The sequence below is a fragment of the Schistocerca americana genome, chromosome 3 (assembly GCF_021461395.2).
Source record: "Schistocerca americana isolate TAMUIC-IGC-003095 chromosome 3, iqSchAmer2.1, whole genome shotgun sequence".
NCBI classification, from domain to species: Eukaryota; Metazoa; Arthropoda; class Insecta; order Orthoptera; family Acrididae; genus Schistocerca; species Schistocerca americana.
In genome coordinates, this window is record NC_060121.1 from 414661823 (window position 1) to 414686987 (window position 25165).

The 25165-nt window shown below is 37.8% G+C and overlaps 1 protein-coding gene across 1 annotated transcript; it reads left to right on the forward strand.

Moving 5' to 3' along the window:
• Positions 1–424: 424 nt before the first annotated feature.
• Positions 425–25165, forward strand: LOC124605335 (7SK snRNA methylphosphate capping enzyme-like). The gene is made up of 6 exons (XM_047136941.1): positions 425–1078; positions 1557–1893; positions 2160–2822; positions 14384–14777; positions 16938–17156; positions 24160–25165. The coding sequence occupies exons 2-6, from the start codon at positions 1559–1561 to the stop codon at positions 24853–24855; spliced, it is 2307 nt and encodes a 768-aa protein (XP_046992897.1). The 5' UTR covers positions 425–1078; positions 1557–1558; the 3' UTR covers positions 24856–25165.

Sequence of the window (25165 nt, forward strand, 5' to 3'; positions counted from 1 at the left end):
GATTCAAGTACTTCATCCAATTTCCAACGCCGCAGATTTATTATTGGATAATCTGGCCCTACTCTTGATATAACCTCAATGCACGTTATCGATAAAGAAATAAGTTGAGTCTTGTTTCCGGATAAAATCACCAATAGACTCTGGTGTAATATTCATTTATAAATGTACCTATTACACTATCGTTTTCTACTTTATTTGATCAAAAAACTTTCTTCGCTTTTTTAATATTTTGCCACTAAGCTTTTTGGCTTGCATAATTGAATATACATTAGCAACCTGCTTAACTTCTGACCCCGGAGTGGAAACCTGTCCTTGTCTGGACATATGCTTCAGCCACAGTCTATCAAATTCCATACTCTCTGGCGGTAGATCTTTAGGCTCTTGTGTTTTGTCACAGAAATGACGCTTTGCGTATATTCTGCTGTATTGAATGATGTCTGTGCACTGTACATCTCTTCATTTTCCAAATACGCCTAGCAGGATAGCAGGAATTTAATTACACTAGTACAATGCTCGCATATACCGATAATCTTAGTAAAATGAATGTATACAAAAATGGGATGGTCGTAATTGACAGCCAGTTCGTGCTGGTTGTTACAGTTACTTGGAAAAGCTTTGTTTGAGAAAATTTTGCACGGTACATGACACCGACTACTCAGGATAATTTAGAGACGAGACCACAGTCCTAAATACGCTGATACTTAAAAAAAAAAAAAAAAGGCTGCAATCATCTTCGTATTTTGGCAGTTGTGTTCAAGTAATCGATCCAACGGTGCTTAAAGTCATGAAAAACAGTTTTATTTACATATATTCGATGACATTGAAGAGTTCAGCCTGGTTTAATGAGGAACGTAAGTCATTTCGTTGTTTTGTTAGGTTGTGAGAAAACGGTGGAGGGGATGAGGTGAGCTTATTGCTATCGCCATCGTTGATGGTGGTGTTGCGTCGTAGATGCGGGCGGCTACAGAAGTTTTTCGCAGTAGTAGTGGATGTTTTGGGTTTTGAAAGTACCACTGTGTAATTTATTACGAGGTAGTCGAAGCTATATTCGTTCAAGATATTACTTCACGTCACAGAGGTGGGTATAGAATAGAAAATAAGAGAAATTTGTGTTCTAGCCTGAGATGTCTAGGTAAGCTGCAGGAATATGTGTCTGCGCATGCGCAGACTTGCAGAAGGCTGTGATGTACACAAACTCACGTGGAATAACACAAACATAGTATTTGTCATTAGTTGTGCAGATATTGACATGATTCACACAAAGAGTGCGTTTTTCCGTTAGTTAAACAGTTGTCAACGCTGAAGAATTGTAAATTTACACATGTTTATGTTACGAAATGATTTAAATTTTGATTAATAAAGTGCACTAAGGGGTGTCCCTAGCAGAAATGTGATCGTGGCCATGAATGGTGTTGTTATAAACACGATAATGCTAAGAGCTTTAAAGAAACTAATGATTCCTGCATTTTATCTCAAGTAATGAGCTTGTTGACAGTTCAGCGTTGTATAATATCGACTAATATTGTAGTTTACCATTTGTTTCTATTACTTTTCAGGAATGTCAGATACTCAGATTGAAAGACCTGTAAAAATGGAAAATACAGACGATAAAGAAACTTCCCTGACGAAAAGCTGTGCTAAGGAAACTGAAAAAATGAACAATAAGAAATTTCCTTTAAATGCATCGACTAAGAAAGGCAAGCATGAAAATGAAGCCAGATTCAAATTCGGAAGAAAGCGTTCTCAGAGTTTCATTGCAGGCAACGGCAAATTTTTTCCGCCGTATAAAAGAAGGAAAAAAGACAGTATAATACCACCGACAAAGTTTCTACTCGGCGGTAATATCAGAGATCCTTTGAACTTGAACAGCCTGCAAGATGAAGAAATAAACAAGTAAGTGTACCATTGACCATGGTTAAATGGTCATAAGACACATTTGAATTATTAAGTAATATTAGTCTTCTTTGCAAAGCAAAACAGTAAGCCTTTTTCAGTATCAAAGAAGCCCATGAATGGCATATAGTGGTAGCTGATACAAACCTGTAGCCACTACAGAATGAAGTGAACACAAACTCAAGTTGTGTGTGTGTGTGTGTGTGTGTGTGTGTGTGTGTGTGTAAAAATAAAAATTCAAACAGTTACTAATTTTGTTTGTTCAGGGCCATGAATGCTGTTACGCCAAAGTCTTCACCACTCCCGACGCCCCATCACCGGAAAGGTGAAATTGAAGTTATTATTCCGCCAAATTTAAGGGATCCACTAAATTTAATATCGGGTGCAGATGATGCAGAATACGAACAGCAACTTGTTTCTCCAACCAAGAAGGGCAGAAAGTCTAGGAACAGGAAAAAGAAACGCAATTCATCTTCTGGTGGTTCAACTAAAGATGACAGTGTTGATAATGGTGTCTCTGGAGGTGCTGAATCTGCTGTAGCTGTTGAAGAGACCCAAGATAATGAGAAGGATGTTGTTATAGAATCAGCTGCACAAATTGTTCAAACTGTGGAGGATAATGATGCAAAAGAGCCAACAGCCGCATCTGAAGTTTCAAAAGAAAAGAAAATACGGAAATCTTTAGACGAGCCTGGAAAAGATAAGAGGAATCGGAAAATGGAGCACACAAAAGACAAAATAGTGAGCCCTGTTATACCCCAGCCAGGAGCATGGAAGCGGCCTCTTCCTTATGGTCATCGCATTACCAATCCTTCAGGAGCTGTGTGCAAGAATCGCCCAGGTGGGAATCAGCAGAAAAAAGGTGGCAATGATGCACGTCCCAATTTTCGGGAAAAAGATGCAAGGTTCCAGTATGGAAACTATACAAGGTATGTCTTGAGCAAAAGTCAGTTTCACATTGTATTTTGACGTTAAAGTTGTGATTGATGCAGTACACTGTACTATTATGATGACGGAAGTTTAGCCTTTGTAAGAACACTCTTAAAGACTGCTGAAGCCATATTTGTAGTGTTCAGTTGTCAGTATTTTTCCTAAAAATCCATGTACATTCACAGTTTTTGCTCTGCCAGCAACCGAGCGAGGTGGCGCAGTGGCTAGCACACTGGACTCGCATTCGGGAGGACGACGGTTCAATCCCGCGTCCGGCCATCCTGATTTAGGTTTTCCGTGATTTCCCTAAGTAGCTCCAGGCAAATGCCGGGATGGTTCCTTTAAAAGGGCACGGCCGGTTTCCTTCCCCATCCTTCCCTAATCCGATGAGACCGATGACCTCGCAGTTTGGTCTCTTCCCCCAAACCACCAACCAACCATCTGCCAGCAACATTAAAAATAAGTTTGAAGTAAATGGTATTGAATATGTTGCAGGCCAAATGACAGTTATAAGATTTCTCTGGCACCTGTGACTGATAGTAAACAGTTTGCAGTATGTAACTACGTCATAGTTGAATGTCACTGAAATAATTTAATTCTGAATCTTAATCCTTCTTGGATGATAGAGGAGGTAAAATTAAAGTTACGATAACGTTTACCAATAACTGTAAGGAATGATGCTTTCTACATGTTCTCCATAAAGGAATAAAATATATTATTACAAAATAAAGATAATGATCTAGAAAAAGGACATTAAAAATTTTATGGAGTCATGTCAGCAGCACTTGCTGTGAGATGTGACGGGAACTCAAGGGGGTATTACAACAGCTAGTTATAGGTACATTACAAGAGAACTGCAGGCAAGCAACATATGTTGCAGGATGGATGTAAACCAGTTGTGCCAAATTCTGACATGGACGTAATAGTGGAATGTGTAATATATTCAGTAAAACAGTAGTTGTAATCCAGATGGTTCACAAGATATTCTCTATATCAGTAAAAATAATTTCATGACATAATATTCACTTAAGTTGCAGGGCATGGTAGTGAGGCATACCTAGGTGCCAATTGCAGACTATGTTCTGAATCACTATACCAACTTTCAGTAGCAGTAGATCAGCTGCATATGACATCACACTGGTTGGGTTTGGTGACTCACAAACTGTCATATTCCAATCTAACGTAAACCTTGGAAATCATTGCAAATCAGTCACTACAACCTAAAAGTCAAAAAAGTTGTTAAAAAATTCAAAGCATTCACAGTGACAATTTAAGACAAACCTTCATGGCCCACCAGTCATAATACATTGTCTTTTTCCTAAATTCTTATTGGTTATCTCAAACTACTGCATATTGCAATTGGCTACAGAAAGAACACCTTCTGCTCTAATCTTTAGGGTAGAATTAACACAATTTTTGTCATAACATTTAACTTCTGTTGTTATGTTGTCCTCAGTTGCAGGTAATATGTTGATAACTCACTTCAGGTCTGCCTAATTAAAACTGAACAAAATAAATTTTTTTGTCCCATATGCATTTCACATTTATCATGTGAAAATATTCGTTATTGACCTAGGAAAGAAGAAAAAATGGAATAACAATAATATTACGAAAAGGATAGAGTGCTACTCACCATAGAGAGCATATATTGACTCAGATAATTGCAATGAAAAGACTGATATACATTTAAGATTTCTGCTGAAAGACCTTCTGGAGTAGAAAGCACACACAACCACAACACTCCCACCCCCTAAAACAACATTGGCCAGTGGCCAGAGAGAGTGGTCAAAATTATAGCAGTCTTTTTGTTGTGCCTGTCTGTGACTTGACTTCTCCTCTATATGGTAGGTTTTCTCAACCCTACCTCACAGAAGTTCCAGTAAGTGAACAAGTGTTATACTCATCACAAGGATTACTTGGTCATGCAGTTTGGGAGACCCATAGCATTGGGTTGTTGACACATTGTTTTAGCGACATATTATGTGAACTGACTTACATATCAGTATCAATTTTGTTTGACTAGCTGTTAAAATTTGGTCTTCATAGTTCAGTGTTAATGGCAAAATGATAAATGTTGCTGCTAGGTTTCTTAAATTGGGTTTTTTTAAATTCTTCCTGCCCTGGCATCAGACTGGGATGTGTGAAATGGGGCCTAATGCAGTGTTCAAATTGTAATATGCTTTTCTGTGTTAAAATAGTACCCTCTTGTAACTCCCAGTCATAAAAGAATTTTGTTTTGAAGTCTTTGGACATGTACCAGTAAATCCTCCTGAAATATTGTTGAAACTCTTCAACATGAAGTTTAAATTCTTTTGTATCCCCCTTGGAACTTAAAGTCTACTTATAAATCTCAATTGTATCACAGTTAACACAATTTTCACTCTTCTATTTTGTTTATATACATATTATGAATATGCGTTTGTGAGATAGATACTCCTTTGTGGATGTTAATAGAGTTTTAACACCTGCGCCGTGCACTACCACTGCCTACCATCAAGGTATCAGGTCTGAAGATGATAAAAACTGAACGAAACCAGTTACCACTGTTTTTTTTTTCTGTGGTCAAGACTGTGTATTAATTTTTAATGCTTTAATGATTTCATTGAATCTCTATACCTTGTATGTTCTTGTGATATGTAAAGCCATTTGTAAAATGTCTAACTTCTTTACCTTACTTGCAGACATTTATTAAAACAATTTAATTAGCATTTACTCCTACGCTATATTGCGGAATAGGCATAAAATAATGCATTACTTCTTGAGGCATTTTGTGCTATTTATGATGGGGTATGGCTGTTAGTTCTGTCACCCATGTAGAGGAAGGAAATGGACAACAGATTCTCTGCCCTTTAACCAATCACAGGTACTCAATAATGCTAAAACTGAGTGACGTAAGTGAAGTTTTTATCAGATAATTTAGAAGCAATGCTGGCAGTTGAATAAGGCATTGTTATAATGAAAGTTAGTGTTCTTGTTGTCATGAAAGTTAGTGTTCCTGTTGGCATTAGGGAAGTATCAGATTCCTCCTGTCTGCTTTGACCCATGGTGTCATCAAGATAGCAGACACCCCTACTTGGTATATATGATATGGTGACCATTATGTCGTTACACACACATATGAACAAAAATAAAAATGACATAGGAATATTTCACTCCAGCAGTAAAACAAAACTTTTGGGACAGCCACGGAAGATAGGGGTTTCAGACTGGGGCCAAGCCATACAAGATAGTACACAAAACAGTACCATCCTGAAATAAATATTATCCACAATATCAAGCACAAAAAGTTCTCAACATATGACTTAATGCTACAACACAAAAACCGTAGGAATCACACATTTTCCTTGACTTATATAGCTCAAATGAAACCCTCGATACCAAAAAATCAACACATACAACTCTAAAAATGCAGCAGTGCAAGACTCCCTTCATTTGTGTAGACAAAAACACTCAGATTCACTTGACCAATTAATATACAAACAAAAAGCTATGCACCAAATCAAACTATAAATAATGCACAAAAAATGAAAAACTAACTTACCAACCTTAGAGACCGATGAATACAGCCAGGTTCCCCCTCTCAAAAACACTCACAAAGAAATAGAACAAACAAAAACTGGAACCATTCACACATTAAAGAAAAGAAAAAAAAGCCCTCAGAAAACAAAAGAACTACTCCTCAAAGATGAATGATAACAAAAATAATACATAAGTAAAACAATGTCCCTAAAGGCCAAGATAGATTGTTAAACCAGGTGTCCTGTCAGATTGCCAAATATTGTCATGACACCGCCACATGTTCAGATCCCTAGTCCGAGAAGCCGGAGCTCTAGTCAACTTCATAGTCTCATTATGCATGACACCTCATATAGTTGACAATCAAACATTCTGCTGCAAAAACCTTATTGCCATAATCGTATCATTGCCCAGTGCACCTTAGTGTAACTAATTATTAAATGTGTCTGTAACATCTATCTTTAACAAAAAAACAAGAAAAAACTATTACATTTTGGTCCACAAAAAACACGTGACACTACTCACACCTAACATAAATTCATAAACCCCCAAAAAATATTATCACGCCATCTCCAAACATGACATGACTCAAAGACACAGTGCCACAATGACGTCACACAACACTACATACATACATTGTGGGTCAAAGCAGACGGTTCCCTTGACCTCCAGAATTCCTTCAGTGATATGAGTGTTTACATAATTATTTGAAATAATTTAACCTTGTACAGCAACACTAAAACTGACAAATACTATGAAGATTTTTAGAGTTTGTTGTAATGCTTCAGCACACAATCTCAACTGAGGATAATTTGATATTTGTATAGCTGACCCACCTGTTTGTAGTAAGTGTCTTCAGCATCGTTGGAGACAAGATACCTTTAGTGATACCCTGGTCAAGGACTACTCTACATAGTTCACCCACAGGTCACTATGTTTGAGGTGAAGTTCTTGGAGATGTACACACTGAATGGAATTGTGGACGTGACATTAGCATTTCCGTAGAGATGGGGTCAGGAGAGTGGTCAGGTGTTTGGCCTAGCTGTATGTTGCGATTCCTGTATTGCAAACTTTAGGACACAGTGGAATGCCCTCTGTGTGGATCTTTGGAAGTCCTTAAAGTCGTTGTGGTGCAGCAGCTCATGGTCAAAGTCTCCTAACAGATTTTGCGTCAGAGGTACTGTGTAGAAGTTTGATTGTTTTTCTTTGGAGGTGACTTATTAGATCTCCTTCCATTGTGGAACCAGATGGCACTCTCCTCTTTCTTGATATCCTGTCATAGACATGTGCCATTTGTGTGAGGATAACCAGTCTTTAACTGCTGCTTTCACCTTGTCATCTTTTGCAAAGCGATTGCTGCTATGAAACTTTTCTAGGTAGTCAAACAAGTGAAAATTGTTTGGTCTTCAAGAATCTTTGCGCCCACAACTTTGCCCAAACCTTCTGAGACCACCTTGGGTGGCCTGGTCATGGTTCATCATGGACAGTTTGCCATCCGTCCTTGAAAGCTCTCATCTGCTTATGCACTTCGCTGTCGCTAACCAGATTGTGACCATACAACTTACTTATCTGTCTGTGAATTTCCGCTGTTGCGATGTTGCTTGCCATCAAAAACTGACTCGCTGACAGTACTTCACAGTTGGCAGGCTGATCAGTTGTTTTAAACATTTTGAACTGACACTGTAAACAGCACACCGCAACAATATTAATGCAAATGGGGTCATTTCATGAACATGGTATGCCAGGAGTTGCTGTGCATGCACATTTCAGCGTTCATGGTACATCAGATTACCTACGGCAGTTTGGACCTTAATTTCTGAATAACTCTTGTATTGTAACTCTAAATACAGGTTTTTGAAGACTTTAATGGAAGAGTGGGGAAAATGAAAAATTGACTTCATAGTAGGACAATATAGGGAAGAAGTCTGATTTGAAAATAGGGTGACATTGAGACATGCCAACAGTTTCATGGAAAATTTTATATGGATTATTTAGGCATGAGGATTCGTAAGTACACATGGACATAATTAACAAAGAGGTAAAAGCTAATCATAGATTATATCATTATGATGCACTGGGCATTAAGATTAAGAAAGGTGGAAGTTATGGATCAGATTTCTTTATTGGTCAAAGGCACAAATTTCTTTTTAATTTATTCATTCAAGCAATGTGTTCTGGAAATCCTACCATGAAAGAGAGCCTTCAGAAGTACGAAACAAGTAAAGTTCAATGTTAAGATGTAGAAGCAACCAGTCCTGGCCATTGTTGCAAAGCAACCCAACAATAAATTATAACTAGCACTAACATACTAGCTCATAATTATGGTAATTACTTCTAGATTCCTCATATGTATATATTTATGTTAGGGAAAAAGCAGCTTATTTGAAGGGGGGGAAAAGCCATTGGTGCTCTTCCCATACAATACTGCTGCTGTTTTTATCTTGCGTTTCATACAGATCACTATCAGCTGTCTATTTACTGACACAGTAACGGTGTGTCTAAGACAAATATTGGGGTTACTTTGAATCTGGGCTTTTCAGTTTCCTGCCTGATGCCCACTGACAACTGTTATAAACTTTTACATCTGAACATTAAACTTAACAATGTAGGAAAAGACAGATTGCTACTTACTGTAAAGAAGACATACCAGGTTGCAGACAGGCACAATTAAGACACTTACAAATAGCTTTCGGCCACAGCCTTCATCAGTAAAAGAGACACACACACCATTTTATTCTTAATCTAGAGAAGGATGCGTGACCTATGTGGAAATCATTTCCACGTCTAGTGTTACGGCTGTGAACTGCTAAATTCATCGTAAGATGCTGGAGTTAGCTGCCTTGTATGTGTGTGAGGTGTGCTTGCTGGTGTGAATGAATGGTGTGTGTGTGTCTCTTTTTCCGACAAAGGCAGTGGCTAAAATATTATGTGTAAGCGTCTTTTAAGTGAGCCTGTCTGCAACTTAGTGTTATCTATAGGGTAAGTAGCTGTATCTCTTTTTCAACATTGTTGTTGTTCCTACCTGGAGTTTTCATGTTTGAATTCATCCTAAATTCACTATTGTTATTAACCGCTAGTACAATTGTGAAGCACATGCAGTACATTGGCATGTAGTTTAGGAATCCTTAGCTCCTTGAAATGGCTTCTGCAAGACACTGTCATGAGCTTTAAGCAATATTCTTACTGGGTACATCAATAGTATAATTACTTTTCAACCAAATTTTAGTGCACCAGAAGATTGTCAGACATAGGCTTGCCATATGTCCAGAATTAGCCTGGACAGTCCTGGTTTTTTAGTACTGCCAGTGTAATATCTTGTGTTGCAAAAAGTCTGTGATTTGAGAATTTTATGAGTGGTGAGAATTTTTTTAAAAAGTCTTAGATCTATATGTTCAACATGGTGTTTTGCAACATTCTGTGGCAACTGAGCCTCTCTCATCTGACCTTGTAGTAAGCACTAATGTTGATGGTGATGTGTGGCTACCAGTTCCGCCACAACTTTGAAGTTATTTTGCAACAATACAGGGGCAATATCTTCATTGTGTTTTCATGTTTTGATAGTTACAAAAACCTATTCCATTATTCTCCCGGCTGTATCTGGTATGAAAGTGTTAAGGTGCTTTATTACTACACCTGTGTCATCTGCAAACATTGCAGTTTTTGAAGAGCCATTCAGTGTAACCCAAGGTTGGTGCTACTAAGAGGGAACAAGATTCCAGTACTTTGGCTGACATACCATTGCAGGCAGAAGAGTTAATATTTCTGGTTATGTTTGCTGACTTGCTAACCCCTTAAATAGAAGACTCAAAGGATATCACAAGTAAATGTTCAGGACAAGGAAAAGAAAATAAGTAATACTTGGAAAACTTTGCGTGAATCAGCTAAATTCCTCCACCAATTGAGATTAGCAGAAAGAATCGCACGACTGCTCGATAGCTTCACAAGTGAATTGTGTAGAATGTTAAAAGGGTATCTACAGCAAATAGAGTGCTCTTAGAAAGCTCTAGAGAAAATTAATGGGTAAGAAACACTAATTGACATAATAAATCATGGAGATTAGTTAAAGATAAGAAAGATTTGAACTTTTGGTGGTTAGCAGCTGTGGACATGAAACACAGACAGGTTTGTGGAAGGTACTGTCAACTGTGAAGAAACTAGAATGCCATGTGGAATAAGAATTTTTATGAAATTTATACAGTGTCGTGCTCAATTGTTTCATCAAAAATGTTAAGGAATTTGAGAACAAACAAGACAGATGACAATTTATTCAAAAGACATCCATAAGTGGAAACATTACTATGAAGACCTGTTGACAGAAAGGAGGATAGAGTAAAAAGACTGCAGTTACAAATTGGAAGCCATTAAAGAGCACCGTCAAGTGTTCAGAGTGAAAGAAATTGGAGGAGCATTAAAGGGGGTGAAGAATAACAAACTTCTAGGCCCAGGAGGCATACTTGTAGAGCTTTACAAATATGTGCCCATAACATTAGAGGTTCTAGTTAAATTGTATACCAAATGTGGAAATGAGGAACCTTGTCAGAATGAAAATGTGCTGGTTTTAGCTCTACAGGAGGAGGCTGAAAAAATATGTATAAATTGTGCTGGAATGAGTGTAAGTGCTTTGTCAACTAGATTGTGTGGAACATATGTTGTGGGGGAGAGTTTAAGTACAAACAAGAGAACTTGAAGATCCTGTGTGGCTAATCTGTTTATCCTTAAACGACTAACAGGAAGCAAAAAATGTATGCAAAAGAGGTCCACTTGGTATTTGTCAGCTTCAAGAAAGTGTATGATAGTGTACTAATAAGTAAATGTGTTGGCAGCAATGGAGTTAAAGGTATACATTGAAAACACACACAACTTTAAAAATCTTATTAAATACAGTACAAATAGAATTAAAATATGCTGAGGGATTCATGTCACTTCCCAGTACATAAGGGCCTCTGACCAGGTGTTTCTATTTCGTGAATATTACTAAAACTCATTACAGTGGGAAATAGAAAATTGGTTCAGAAAGTGTAGCCAAAGAATTGTACAACCTGGAGAAAGAAATCTTCATAATTTCATGTTTATAGGCAAGTTGATTATCCTAGCTCAAGAATGAGAATATAGTTAATGTATATGAAGGAAACTGATAGAAAAATATGCAAGGATATAAACATGAGGAAAAGGACAATATATTTTATAATTAGGCATATAGGAAAAGACTGGAAAGAATATAGGTAAAATAAATGTTTTGCAGTTTAGATACTGGGAGTTACTCTAAATGCAGAGGCATGTGGATGAAAAAGGTATTCTCCATGAAGTTAGACTAGAAAAAAACCATGACAAGTAAGCCAAAATCTGCCTTGATAGAGATGCCTTAGAAAACTGTACAATTACAAGGAGACAGAATGGCTGGACAATACTTATCTGTATAAGGGAAAACTCAGAGTACTGTAAATATACATTTAAAAGCAGAAAAAAAACTCTTGTTTAGCTTTCAGAACTATTGTCCCTTCTTTAGGAAAGAAAGAGGGTGTAGACTACCAGAGCCCCCAGACGAGAGGGACTCACTCACATTCTGACACCTCATCTTCATCACCATCTCATCACATTCTCACAGTAGGTGAATTTCTCTCAGCTTGGAGTCTGAGTGACGTACCCCAACCTAGACCTATTTCCCCCCTGGAGGAGGATCTGCTAATTGTAAAAGGATAATAATAATAATAATAATGTTTACCTACTTCTAACATCAGAATAAAGACAAGATTCACATTTTCAAGTTATTTGTGGAATACACCATGTATGGATCATAACAACGGTGTCTGAATTAAAAAAAAAAAAGTAATAAAACAAGAGTAAGCAGCATAGAAAATGGTTTTCAGAGACGATGCTGTTGTAGTGACTTCATGGATTAAAATTAGAACAATAGATGTTAATAGAAAATTTAAATTAAAAAAGGGCAACCTCCTGTTTCAGTCTGTAGGGAAAAGCAGCTATGTTGGTATGTGACATGATGAGGTTACTAGAGCTGAGGCTACAAAAAACTTGGAAACTAATCTTTTGTGAAGAGAATGAAAGGAGATAGAAAAAAGAAAAGATGAATGAAGTAAGTGCTTGGCTGGGTAATCAGTTCAAAGGTTGGAGGAAGGCAATGGCTTACCACCTCCAAAAGGACCATGTCTAATAGAACACTGTGGTGTTCAAAACAGTCTTCGAATTGATGACTGATTCGCTTTACGGAAACAAGTACTTAAAGGACAAGGACAAAGAATGGTGAAATATATGATGATGATGATGATGATGATGATGATGATGTGCTAAGGGTGTGACAAGTGGGCTTTGGACTAAAAAGGGAAGAAAAGAGTAAACATCATTTGCTGCTGCACTGAATACAGTGATTTCACTAATTGGTTAAGACAGCAGCCAGGCTGGTTCCTTTGGAAGAGCACATCACATTTACTTAACCAATCTAAGCCTGAGTTTCATCTCTAATGGCCTTATCATTGATCGGATGTTAAGTCCTAATCTCATTTTTTTCTTTTTGTGTCATACAATCTTGGTAAATTGAACCAATCCATTTCAAATAGTCATGACACTAGAATTCTTAAGCAATATGAAAAAGTCCATCTTTTCATATTTACTTTGGGTCAAGTGGGAGAGATTTCTAAGTCATAATAATCTGATGAGACCTAAAACTCTTAGGTAATGTGACTCACATTTTGATGATGTCAGAGTGAACTACTCTAGAAATCTAACCATGTATGGCTGTAGAAGACTGTTTTTTCCAAGTCATCCAGACTTTTCAGGATGTTTAACCAGCAGAGAAAATATTATAGGTTTAAATGAGATATTTTGTGATGTACAAACATATGGGTGAACCTTTTCATCACAGTTTGTGTGGACATGCTGTTGGCAGTGAGGTTTCACGAATACTCCTGTTCAACTAAACATGTTTTATTCAGGGACATAAGTAGCTCTCTACTTGCCTTGCTGCATCTTCTGTGCTCATAAGATGACTGGTGTTTTCCATGTCTAATGTTGAATTTCCTCCTCCAGTTAGTAAGTAAGAGTAGGAATACAGTCTTCAATCTGTTTACAGAGTGGTTAATGGAGTCCCCCCCCACCCCCTCCCCCACCCCTCCCCCGTCTCCTCTTTCAGCTTATGATTAGTGGTAAGAGCTATATGCCTTTTTTGACCAGGCATTGAACAGTCCATAGCGTATATGTTACATGGCTGTGTGGGGATGATATTGTGTAGTTTTCATTAGTATAAAATCCAGCATAGAATATAATTTGTATGTGTAGGTTGCTACTTACTAAATAGAAGAGGCAATAATCACTGCAGAGGTACATATAAAAGACTGAATGATGTTTACATTTTGCACAGAGTCTTCCAGGAAAATAAAGGGGGTTTGAATGAGGGAGAGATATGGGTTGGAATGGGAGGTGGTTGGGAAAGATCATGCTGGGGTAAAAAAAAAAAAATGTAAATACAAGCAGAGGTAAGTTATGGGATGTTGAGATACACACAAAATGGTGAGAAGGGACAGGAGCAAGGTAGAAGATCCAGAGTAGGAGAAAGACTTATGCATGCACACACACGTGTGGTTCTCATATCAGTTATATTTACATCTGAGTGATTAGTTATCACTGATATTCAGTGATTTAATTTTTCCTGTAGAGGGGGGAGCTAATGTCACATTTTGGTATTGTGTATACTTCTCAGTCACAAAGCAATAAAGCAGTGTGACATTAGTAGGGAGTTCCAGATTTTACTGTTAGAGTGTGTCGTGTTGGGAATGCATGTAGTACACACTTATGCAGTTCTGTTCAGTACTAAATTTAAGTGCTGGTAATGACACTAGTGTGCCTATATGCCACTTTTGAAATGTTATTGTTTGAGAGCTTATTGATAACTGTTCTTAGTTAACTCTTTACTTGTTCTTTACTTACATATGTCTTTATGTAGAATGGCACCATAATATCAAATTTGTAGCAGACTTAATTTATGTACAGTACCTGTTAATTTGCAAATTACACTGTCATTTGTTATTTACAGGTATTACGGCTATCGAAATCCAATGCATGAGGAGGACTCGAGATTAAAATGTTTCATGCAGAGGCCAGAGCTATTTCAAGATAAGGATGTCTTGGATATTGGGTGCAACATAGGCCATGTGACACTTATGGTGGCACGTGACCTTGGTGCACGTAGTGTTGTTGGCATTGACATTGATAGGAAATTAGTTGAAATCGCACGTAAAAATGTGCGTCATTATGTGAATTGTGCTGAATCTCCTCCAGGGGATAGAATGATGTCTGATTGCCCACCAAATAGGTTTTTCCCCATTTCAATGCCTATTTTGTATGGCCCAGTGGATGTGCCTGGCTTCACAAAAGGAGAAAGTCCATCGGTGCGCAAGAAATTTCCTCACAATGTGTCATTTGTACAGGTAATAACTACTTTCTATAACTTCTTTACTGTAATGATTATTATACTTCAAGCACTTAGTTGAGTTCATTCCTGCCCAGTGGTGGTGCAAATGCTGCTTTCTCTACCTCTTTAATTAGAGTCTTGAAGTTGGTGGTATGTCACTTGAAGACAAGGTTGATGGACACAGTGTATATTTATTAGCTTGGTGAACTGTGCGCCCCCCCCCCCCCTCACACACACACACACACACACACACACACACACACACACACACACACACGCACAACAACAGACAAACTGTCATGACTTGAACCAGATCTAGTCTCTTGCAAACAAAGCTGCTAAAGTAGGCGAAAAACTACAGTTCACTGCTTACATAATCAGGGACACCCTTATACAGAGAGACATGATGGGAATGAGCATTCAAAGCAAAAAGTCTAGTAAACACGGGCTCTAAAGTGCTGATGATTCTGTGTGGGTCAGTGGCCAGGTGCTAAGCTTTCTGTTGGCCGCCACTTCAGTGACTCGTGTATCCCTAACCTATCCCTGTTATCCAACTAGGGAAAGGGAACCCACAGTTTAATGTGGAACCTGAACAGCATATTGTTTACGTCAGCTTCTCATATTGTTGAGAGGTGTAGCTAGGTAAAAACGATAACTGAAAGATCCATAGTCCAATCGAGATTGAATGCTATGATGTCTGTTCTCTGTCACATGCTTTACCAGTAGCTCAACAGGCCTGACACGTGTGTGTGTGTGTGTGTGTGTGTGTGTGTGTGTGTGTGTGTGTGTGTTCTCCTGTTGCCGCTTGGTGAGTAGATTTTTTAATCTGTCAATTTACATTAAAATACAGCATTTGACATATATGGCCACATCTGTTGATTACACTGACTTAGAAGCTTACATTTTTTACACCACAAAAGCATTTTAGATCTTAGTATGTGACATAAATTTGAACTTGATGGCTCTTTTCCTTCCTAAGGAAAAGGGATCTTGACAGACAGACAGGCAGGCAAGAAAGTGATCCTGTAAGAGTTCCATTTTTACCGTTTGACATATGGAGCCCTAAAAATGTATACATGGTGAAAGCTAAAGCCTAAAAATGTATAAATGCCCATGAATTTACAACAATCATGGTGAAAAAGTTCACATAAAGTGAAAAATCCAGCTTTCTACTTGTACAAATCAAAAATTGTTATCTGTCTGAAAAATGGTGTTTGTAATGGAAAGTTTTATGAAACTTGTTCAGGTTATTATGACTATACACTGCACTGTTTGCTGAGCATTGACAGTGTTCCTTTGTTGCACATGGGGAGGTGCTTCTCCCCACAGATGACCCTGCTTTCAGGCCGGCAGACCAGCCTGATCCATATACTTTCATGTCTTATGCAATTATTTCTCATGTCTGGCATCAATATTGTTGATTTTACCACTCCTATGTGCTGTTACAGTTCTTATCATATTTATGACCGATGCCAAGGACTCCATATTCAGTATGAGAGAGGGACTGATGACCTTGCTATTTAGTTCTTTAATAGCCACCAGCCAACCAATTAATCATGGAGTGTTGACTGTGAAGTAATGTGGATACTCCTTATGGCAGCCCAAGTACTTCTGGATTCAGTTGCTTTCAGGGTACTGTCTAGTGCAAAATGTGATACATACCATCACAGCTGCTAAATTAAAAGAAGTGGATACTCAAAAGTGTTTGTTGGACTTCCTGTCAGCATGTTTTAGGGATTACCAACGCAGGGAAAGCTATTGCACATTTTAATATACATTATATGAATAAAAATGAAGTGTATATGCAAAAGTTTGTTAAATTCACAGACATAAATGGACTTGCTGGTACTTGGCTTCATCTTTGTCTCCACTTGTTGCCACGTTGGTTGGGTCGCACGATGGGTGGGTCGCCCTCCACGCAACCTCCGAAGTCTGAGGTTTGGGCGAAATGCTCTGTTTTTTCTATCTCTGTCAACCTGTTCATCTTCCCGTCTGAGGAAAGAATTCCAAATGCTAGGCGTTGTTCCTTTTTTGCTATTTTTAAATGTTTCTGTCAGAAGTACGCGGAATTTTATGTGCTGGTGGTAAGGACCAAAATTTTGTCTCCTTGTAACTTTAGAGTATGCATTTATAACTTTTTTTTCTGGATTGTGTAGCTGTTTTTCTTTATTTGCAGGGAAATTATGTATTGGAATCAGAGGCATTGTTAGGCACAGAACAGCCACAATTTGATGTCATTCTGTGTTTGAGTGTCACAAAGTGGATTCATCTTAATTGGGGAGATGCTGGACTTCGCCAGGCATTCAGGCGCATGTTTGCTCAGTTAAGGCCTGGTGGACATTTGATACTTGAGGCTCAGTCCTGGGATTCTTACAAGAAAAAGAAGGCACTTACGGTATGTTCAGTAATTCATAAAATTATTTCAGATTAGTGACAGTCAGTGCATGCCAGTAGGCTTACAAGTAGTATACATTGTCTCGGCAAAAATATTTCTGCATACTGGCCATTTACGTAACTGAATTTTTACTTTTTTCTTAATCTACAAGTAAACTTTAATAAACATAGCCAACCAAACACTGATGTTGTGTATCCAAATACACGTCTGTGGGGTAAGTGTTACAGAAATTATTTCAGTTTGTTTTAAAAACTGTTCAGTGTCTGCCAGAATCTTTACTTTGTTAGGGAAGTGGTGAAGTGTGTTGCTGCATCCTTGCTCTTTTCTGTGGAATATTAATGGTAAATTGTGGATAGTTGAGGCAATTTTGATGCTGGCATTAAATTTATGAATGCTACTGTGTTCTTGAATTGTGCCTGTTTTATCACAACAAACTTCATGAGAGAATAAATATCATTAGGCTGCTATTAACATACCTAGCTTTTTAAATATATTTTGTGTAGAATTATCTGAGAAAATTTTTCCATGTGACATTAATGAATGGAGGTGTTCAAAGTGAAACATTTCTCTGGTGTTTTCGCCATGAAAAGCAGGAATTACACTTACAGAAAATGCTGTCAAAACATTTGATAAGCTATGCAATATTATGATTTCCATTTAAAGTTCTGGTCAAAATGAACACTGAGGAATTTTAAAAACTTGGTTTTACCTATTTCCTGTCCCCTGTGTGCATTGGCACTGGCTGTTCAGTAAACTAACTGCTGATGAGTCCTGAAATAATTGGTCTCATTAAAAACCATTCATTTCTTAGGACTGCAATATACACACTATTCTCTGGAAGGTTTCATGAGTGAAGAAGGTTGGAGGTACGTTTCGAAAAATGTGATAAATGAAAACTCTGCAAAATTTTTTTCTCTGTGTATAACTGTATTTTGTCTTTAATTTGTGTATGCTCTGTTTGGTAAAGAAGTTTTTTCTGTTTTATCATGTGTTGGTATTTTCTTACTTGATTAGTTTTCAGTTGAATATTCTGTCTGGAAACTATTTCTGTTGTGTGTGTCTCTTGTAGCTGTAACATCTATCTCTAAATATTCCAGTCCTTTTTCATTGCCAATTTTTAATTTGTGTTTAACATTTTATTGAAATACGTTGCACTTTTAAGTTAAACCCATGGACCAAATTAAAAAAGACAAATTTCACAATGTTAGGCAGATATTACTATACACAGAAATAAAGGAATAAGTTGTTGATGAAACCAACTAGTCACTGAACACTTTGGAAGCTTCTTTTCAGTGTCATTCTTAGAATGTATTTTGAAACAATCCTATCTCAAACTCTTGTGGTAATCTGTCATCATGTTTGTATCACATTTTCCTTGGTAGCAGTCCTCCATAGTTTTCATATCACCTTCTGCCACAATGGTGTCACCTAAACTTTCAGGAAAACTGAGTAACCAGTGGTGTTTTTTGTCTCTGCTATCCTAGAGACACAAGGAGCATGGATATCTGTTGTGATCCCTTTGCTGTTCAAGGAGAAAATTTACCATTTTTAAGTCCACACAAATCACTCATTGATGTTTATAATACATGATCTTTTCCAAGACCAAAACTCTAATGTCATGTTCTTTTATTTTTTGTTGAGCGAGCAATTGGTGTTTAGCCATATTAGTTCCTGTTGTGTATGGCACATTCCAAATTTTGCTTTGAACTGTCAATAAATAGGTGCCAATCATCTTGAAAATATCCAGAAGACCCATTTTTTCCAGGAGCTATCCAATTTTGTGACAAAATACAGAACTGTCTTTGAGAGAAAGGTTGCAGTCACTCTCTCCTTGTATAGTAAAAGGTAATTTTGGTTCCTTGTACTAGTAAATTTTTGTCAATCAACCTGGAAGCTAGTAATTCAGAAGCTTCTTTTGACAGGTTGAGATCTTTGGTGAGGTCATTCAACTCTTTCTGGTTGAAACATTGAGGAATTGATGGCATTCCCTCATCAGTCACCTTCATTAGTGTCAGAGACACAACACTGGTCATCAGACACCCATCCTGCAATCCAGATTAAGTTTTCCATAAATTCCCAAAATTATTCCAGGTAAATGCAGGGACGGTTCCTTCAAAAAGGGTACAGCCAATTTTCTTCTCCTTCCTCTTGTAATCAGAGCTTGTGTGCCATCTCTAATGACCACGCTGTCAACAGTATGTTAAACTGTAATCTTCCTTCCTTCTCACAGAACTGTGGTAGCTGGTGAAACATTGGGATCAGTCACTTGCTCTGAGTGAAGTATTGAGCATCTTGCAGACACTAAATCAAGATAAGTCCACTTGCTATGGTTGTTTAGATTGATTCCGGTAAATTTCACTAGACATAAATAACTCATCAAAGCGGTTTTGGTCTTATCCAGACCACCGCTACACCAGATCTCAGATGTTTTCTTTTTCTGATACTCCATTGTTGCAAATGTTTTGTAAGAGTTTTGTAGAACTAATGTATTGCCAAGTTTTATCCTGATCACCAAGCCTGAGAGCAAGGTAAGCTCTCTTTACAAAGAAACTAACAGTTTCCTGTTGCCTTTCAACATGTCCTCCAATTATGTAGCAAAACACATCAGGATAATTTGCATAACTTCTTCTGATTGGCCTCATTTTATTTCTATTCAACATCACAAATAAAATAATCTGCACTGCAGTACAGTTTTAGGTTAACTTTGTAACAACTCTTTTCTACATACATATATTACAAGAGGCCAGCCTGCTTCTACCTTGTGTGGCAAGAATTTACAAACTAACCTCAGCTCATGTATTGAAGGTCACCTAACTTACCAAATGCTTCCTCCTGGTGAATTTTCCTCGAGTTGGACGGCAGACTGACAATAAGGCAAATAAGCAGGAACCAATCCTTGTGTATATGATTCAGAGCTGCACTAAATGGACTTAGAACTGCACATTTTATATAGAACTGATTGTTAGAAACAACACCGATCTAAAAATCTAGAGCAGATAGAGAAAAATTAAAATCATCTCAAGAATCAGTGAGGTCAAACATCATGAGTACACTGTCGCGCTCCTTAAACCACTATAGCCCAGTTCTGGTCATGTGAGACTAACAGTTAATCTTCTGGAAGATGTGTCGTGATACCTTCACATGTCACATGAAAGCCCAGTTGAGTGCCCCCTCCCCTCCATGGTATAATAGTGGTCCCACCAGCTTGTGTCCATATCATGGTGCATGTTTCAAGCAGCTATTTGCCTGGATGATGGCATGCATGGACCCAGCCATTGACCTGGTGTAACAAGAAACGTGTGTCATCCAATCAGGAGACATATTTACGCTGATTGACACACCAGTCTAAATGATCCCATCTCACTGCAATTGTTACTGACAATGCTGTCAGCTTGTCATGGGAGCACATGAGGTTTGTCTTCTGTTCAACAATATGCACTGAAAGTGTGTCCTGAAACACACATGCAGACATCAACGTCGTACTCTATTATCACATTTTCAACTGATGGCCACCCACCCTGCTTTGAAGAGTGAGCAAATCTCAGATATCCAGGCTCTGTGGTGAGGTGTAGATGTCCAAAGCCTTCTCACCTGCTCTTGGTTTCACCATCCTTCAACTTTTTACCATAGATGCTCACACCAGTAGCAAGCAGACAGCTGACCAGCATTGCCTTTCCTGAGGTGCTCATTCCCAGGTGCCAGGCCATAACAATTTGTCCTTTGTCAAATCATTTATGTTGGTGGATTTCCCCATCTGCAACCTGTGTTGTCACTAGAATGATTCCCAATACCTCTTTGTCCCACTTATATACTCTCCTTACTGCTACACATGCCCACATCTTCTCCAGGTGGCATTCAGTCTTGCAGTGTCAAAAAGTGTGTGTTTCTGTTACTGATATACTCTTTCTGCCTCAGGCTTGTTACCCCTTCCTCTTTCTTCATCATCTAGTCAGTAGTTCAGTCTTTAGATTAGTGCTCTTACTTCTGCATCTTCATTGAAGGGTCTTTCTGCTGTCCTGAAATTTGCTTTTCCCCCTCTTTACATTTGATGGCAGGAGTGATCTTTCATTGTCTTTACATCCAGTGCAATGTCATAATGTGTAAGGAGGGTGCCAGTGAATGGCCAAAGTTTTGGAACACTGATTATCATCACATCATACGCTGTGCTGACCTGTTTAATGCAAAGCCCATGTGCTGTGTGTCACGTTGTCTTAACTGATGTTCACTGCACACTGATGAGTCTCTCATATCCTGCACATCTTTTTCATGATCAAAATTTTCTTTGGTGTTGCTGGAGTGGTAGTTGAAATGTCATCTGTGCAATGTGATGTTGCCATTGGGCATGTCTGCTTCCCTGCTGAAAAAGTGCAGACCTATGTCTTACTAATGCTTCACTTCAGGAACTTGCATAACCAAGGCAGAATTAATCTGTAATCTGCATCAGTTTCTCTTTAGCCTTCATAGAATTCGAAAGCCACTGTGTCATTTCAAAATTAATGTGTCTAGCTTGGTTTTTGCATTGGCTGATAATGTAGATGTTATCCAGTACCAGGAATCATTTCTTCACCTTGAAATGATACACAGTCTCATTTTATATAGGAAAATGCCAACCAAGGATGTAATTCAGCGTTCTCTTGTTAACTCACCATGTTAAGTGAAAATCATCCTGAGATTGGTGTGTTGTACATTGATTTAAGGTTGGTAAAAGTAAATTATGTTATCCTCTTTCACCTGAAGCAGTATTTGGTGAAATGCTACATTTAGGATTGTACTATTACTAATTTTTCCAGGTCTGAAGTCTAGTTGCGAATAGATGAGCCCCTCTTCCTAGGTATTCTTATCTCAATCTTCTGTGGCATTTCAGAACATTAAAATGTATGGCAGAGCAGTGACCTGTATAAGGAGTTTGTCAAATCTTTCAGTTCAGTTTTCCAATTTCAGCAAGCCTGTGACTTTCTTCTTGGTGTTCTTGAAAAACGCATGTGAAAAATGACATCCAGAAACCAGTGATTTCAGCTAATATTATTGACTTCCAAGAACTCTACTGAGTAGTTTCAATTTTTGTTACTATTTCTGCAATTTATGATTTAAATAATGAGCTGCCTGGCTGTAAGCAAGCGTTACGTAATCGGCTATCTGAGATCATTTGTGAGGAATTTGCAGCAGTCTTACTCGCAATTCCATTCTATTCCATTGTGACATGCAGCAATGATGATTTCAGCTAATATTATTGACTTCCAAGTACTCTACTGAATAGTTTCAATTTTTGTTACTATTTCTGCAATTCACGATTTAAATAATGAACTTACTTACAAGAACTAGTGCAGTTTTCATTATTTAAATCATGAATGATTCGGTTGCAGGCTTTCCTGAAAAATTAAATGTGATGAATGAAATTAAGTTTCTGCAATTACTTTTAGTGATTACAGACTTGTTTCAGCTTTCACTCTTATGAAGTTACCTCTGCTTGTAAAAACATTAGCACAAACTTGTGAAACCAATGACTGCAAAATTTTTTTTGGTTTCATTTTGACTGGTGTCAGTTACACTCCGCAACTAATGCCCCAAACTGTTCATATTGCCAGCTACCATTGCTTCTAGCCTCGTCTGAGAACTGCATTCAGTGACAGTCAGCTGAAAAGAAGAATGTATTGGGTATATTACAACCCTCATATCTGACAGAAATAATTTCTCCACCCCCATTCATTTTTCTTTTCCCTGGTAGTACGAGCGTGTTATCATCAGTTGCGCAATTTCACACACACTGCTTTGTCCACAATTCACCACCTTCATTGTCTAAATCATTTGAACATGCTTTTGATCAGATGAAGCTCAAGTGTGCTATTTTAAAAATATGAAAAACCAAACTTCTGGCTGAAATACATCTTCAATATCTATGGTACTTAGTTTTCATTCATTTGCACCCATACAATATGAAAAGAGGGAAAGAATAGTACTAAAATGTGAAAACTTATATTTTCTAAGGACAATGCTATCTCCGAACGATATGTAGCTGTTGGTTGTAAATAATGGAAGAGTTTTGTGAGCCATACTAAGTGTCTCATGTTATTTTATGATTTAGCATCATTTATTGGTCAGTAGCATTTCTGAAATAAAACTAATGTGATGTTGTTGTTGTTGTTGTTGTTGTTGTGGTCTTCAGTCCTGAGACTGGTTTGATGCAGCTCTCCATGCTATTCTATCCTGTGCAAGTTTCTTCATCTCCCAGTACCTACTGCAACCTACATCCTTCTGAATCTGCTTAGTGTATTCATCTCTTGGTCTCCCCCTACGATTTTTACCCCCCACACTGCCTTCCAATACTAAATTGGTGATCCCTTGATGCCTCAGAGCATGTCCTACCAACCGATCCCTTCTACTGGTCAAGTTGTGCCACAAACTCCTCGTCTCCCCAATTCTATCCAATACTTCCTCATTAGTTATGTGATCTACCCATCTAATCTTCAGCATTCTTCTGTAGCACCACATTTCGAAAGCTTCTATTCTCTTCTTGTCCAAACTATTTACCGTCCATGTTTCACTTCCATACATGGCTACACTCCATACAAATACTTTCAGAAATGACTTCCTGACACTTAAATCTATACTCGAAGTTAACAAATTTCTCTTCTTCAGAAACGCTTTCCTTCCCATTGCCAGTCTACATTTTATATCCTCTCTGCTTTTACCATCATCAGTTATTTTGCTCCCCAAATAGCAAAACTCCTTTGCTATTTTAAGTGTTTCATTTCCTAATCTAATACCCTCAACATCACCCGACTTAATTCGACTACATTCCATTATCCTCGTTTTGCTAATGTGATACCTAGTTTTAATTCTAGTAATACTGTGAGGCTATGAGGTTCTTCAAATCAGCATTCAAAGTTGATATTTTACATATAAAATAAAACATTTTATAGTGTAGTAAAATATTATTATTATTGTGATACATAGTCTATAATGCCAATACTTTAACATATTTTGTCTGTGCTTCTTTTCGCAGGAAACTATTTTCAGAAACTTCAAAAGTATAGAGTTTTTTCCTCATAAATTCACACAATATTTGCTTTCCTCGGAAGTTGGTTTTTCGAAGTGTGAAGTTATTGATACACCCGTACATAGCTCTAAAGGTTTTCAAAGACCAATTCAGCTCTTTACGAAGGGTGAGCACTCGCCCTGTCATTCAGTGGTGAGCACTGGTACAACACCATCACATCAGATGGCTTCAAGCAGAAGCAGAAAACCAGTTTATGCCAGTGTTACAACTTTGAGCGAAGAGACTGGAGAAGAGAAGACTGTAGAAACAGAGCAACAAAAATCAATGGAAGTGGGGAAGTGTGAACAAAGTACAGACATTGCCAGTTCCCATGACTTGGCTGCTGACAGCCCCAATACAGCCAAAGTGTGTGAGCATAGTGATGTAACTTTAGGAACTGAGTCATTTGATTATGATTCTGGTGTTGTAGACAGTGTTGCATCTCAGATGGAGCTGTCTGTGATAACAGAAGTTTCTAAAGAAAATACTGTTGTTTATCAGGATTCCGTTTGTGAAAATGCAGACAGTGTTCATACAAGAAGTAGTGATAACAGTAGTAATGCCACTGCAACAAGCACTAGCAGTAGTACTTCTTCTTGTTCGGGTTCTTCACCTTCTTGCTCAAATTCGGATGTAGAACGAGAGAGGGGCAAGGCCAGATAGATGAAGCTCCATTGATAATAAATGTTGAAATTGCACTGAAATTGTTTTTATGTTTTGTTATTCTGGCACACTTTTATTGAATAACTCATATTATTAGTAAGAGTGTATGCTTTTATCATCAGTTAAGACTGAGGCATTTAGTAAAAGTGTCAAGAGATAATTTTCTGCTTTATACAATACATTTGTAAAAAGACCAAGAACAGTTTGTAGAAAATATTGTATTGTTGTTAACAGTTGCTTGCTGTAAGCTTTAATAAGTTTGTTCTTTGTAAAGTGTGAGATATAAATATATTTAACACATATGTGCTTA

Coding starts and splice junctions, on each gene's coding strand:
- LOC124605335 (XM_047136941.1), top strand. CDS start 1,559: ATGTCAGATACTCAGATTGAAAGACCTGTAAAAATGGAAAATACAGAC. Junction 2,823..14,383: donor CAGTATGGAAACTATACAAG/GTATGTCTTGAG, acceptor TGTTATTTACAG/GTATTACGGCTATCGAAATC. Junction 14,778..16,937: donor ACAATGTGTCATTTGTACAG/GTAATAACTACT, acceptor CTTTATTTGCAG/GGAAATTATGTATTGGAATC.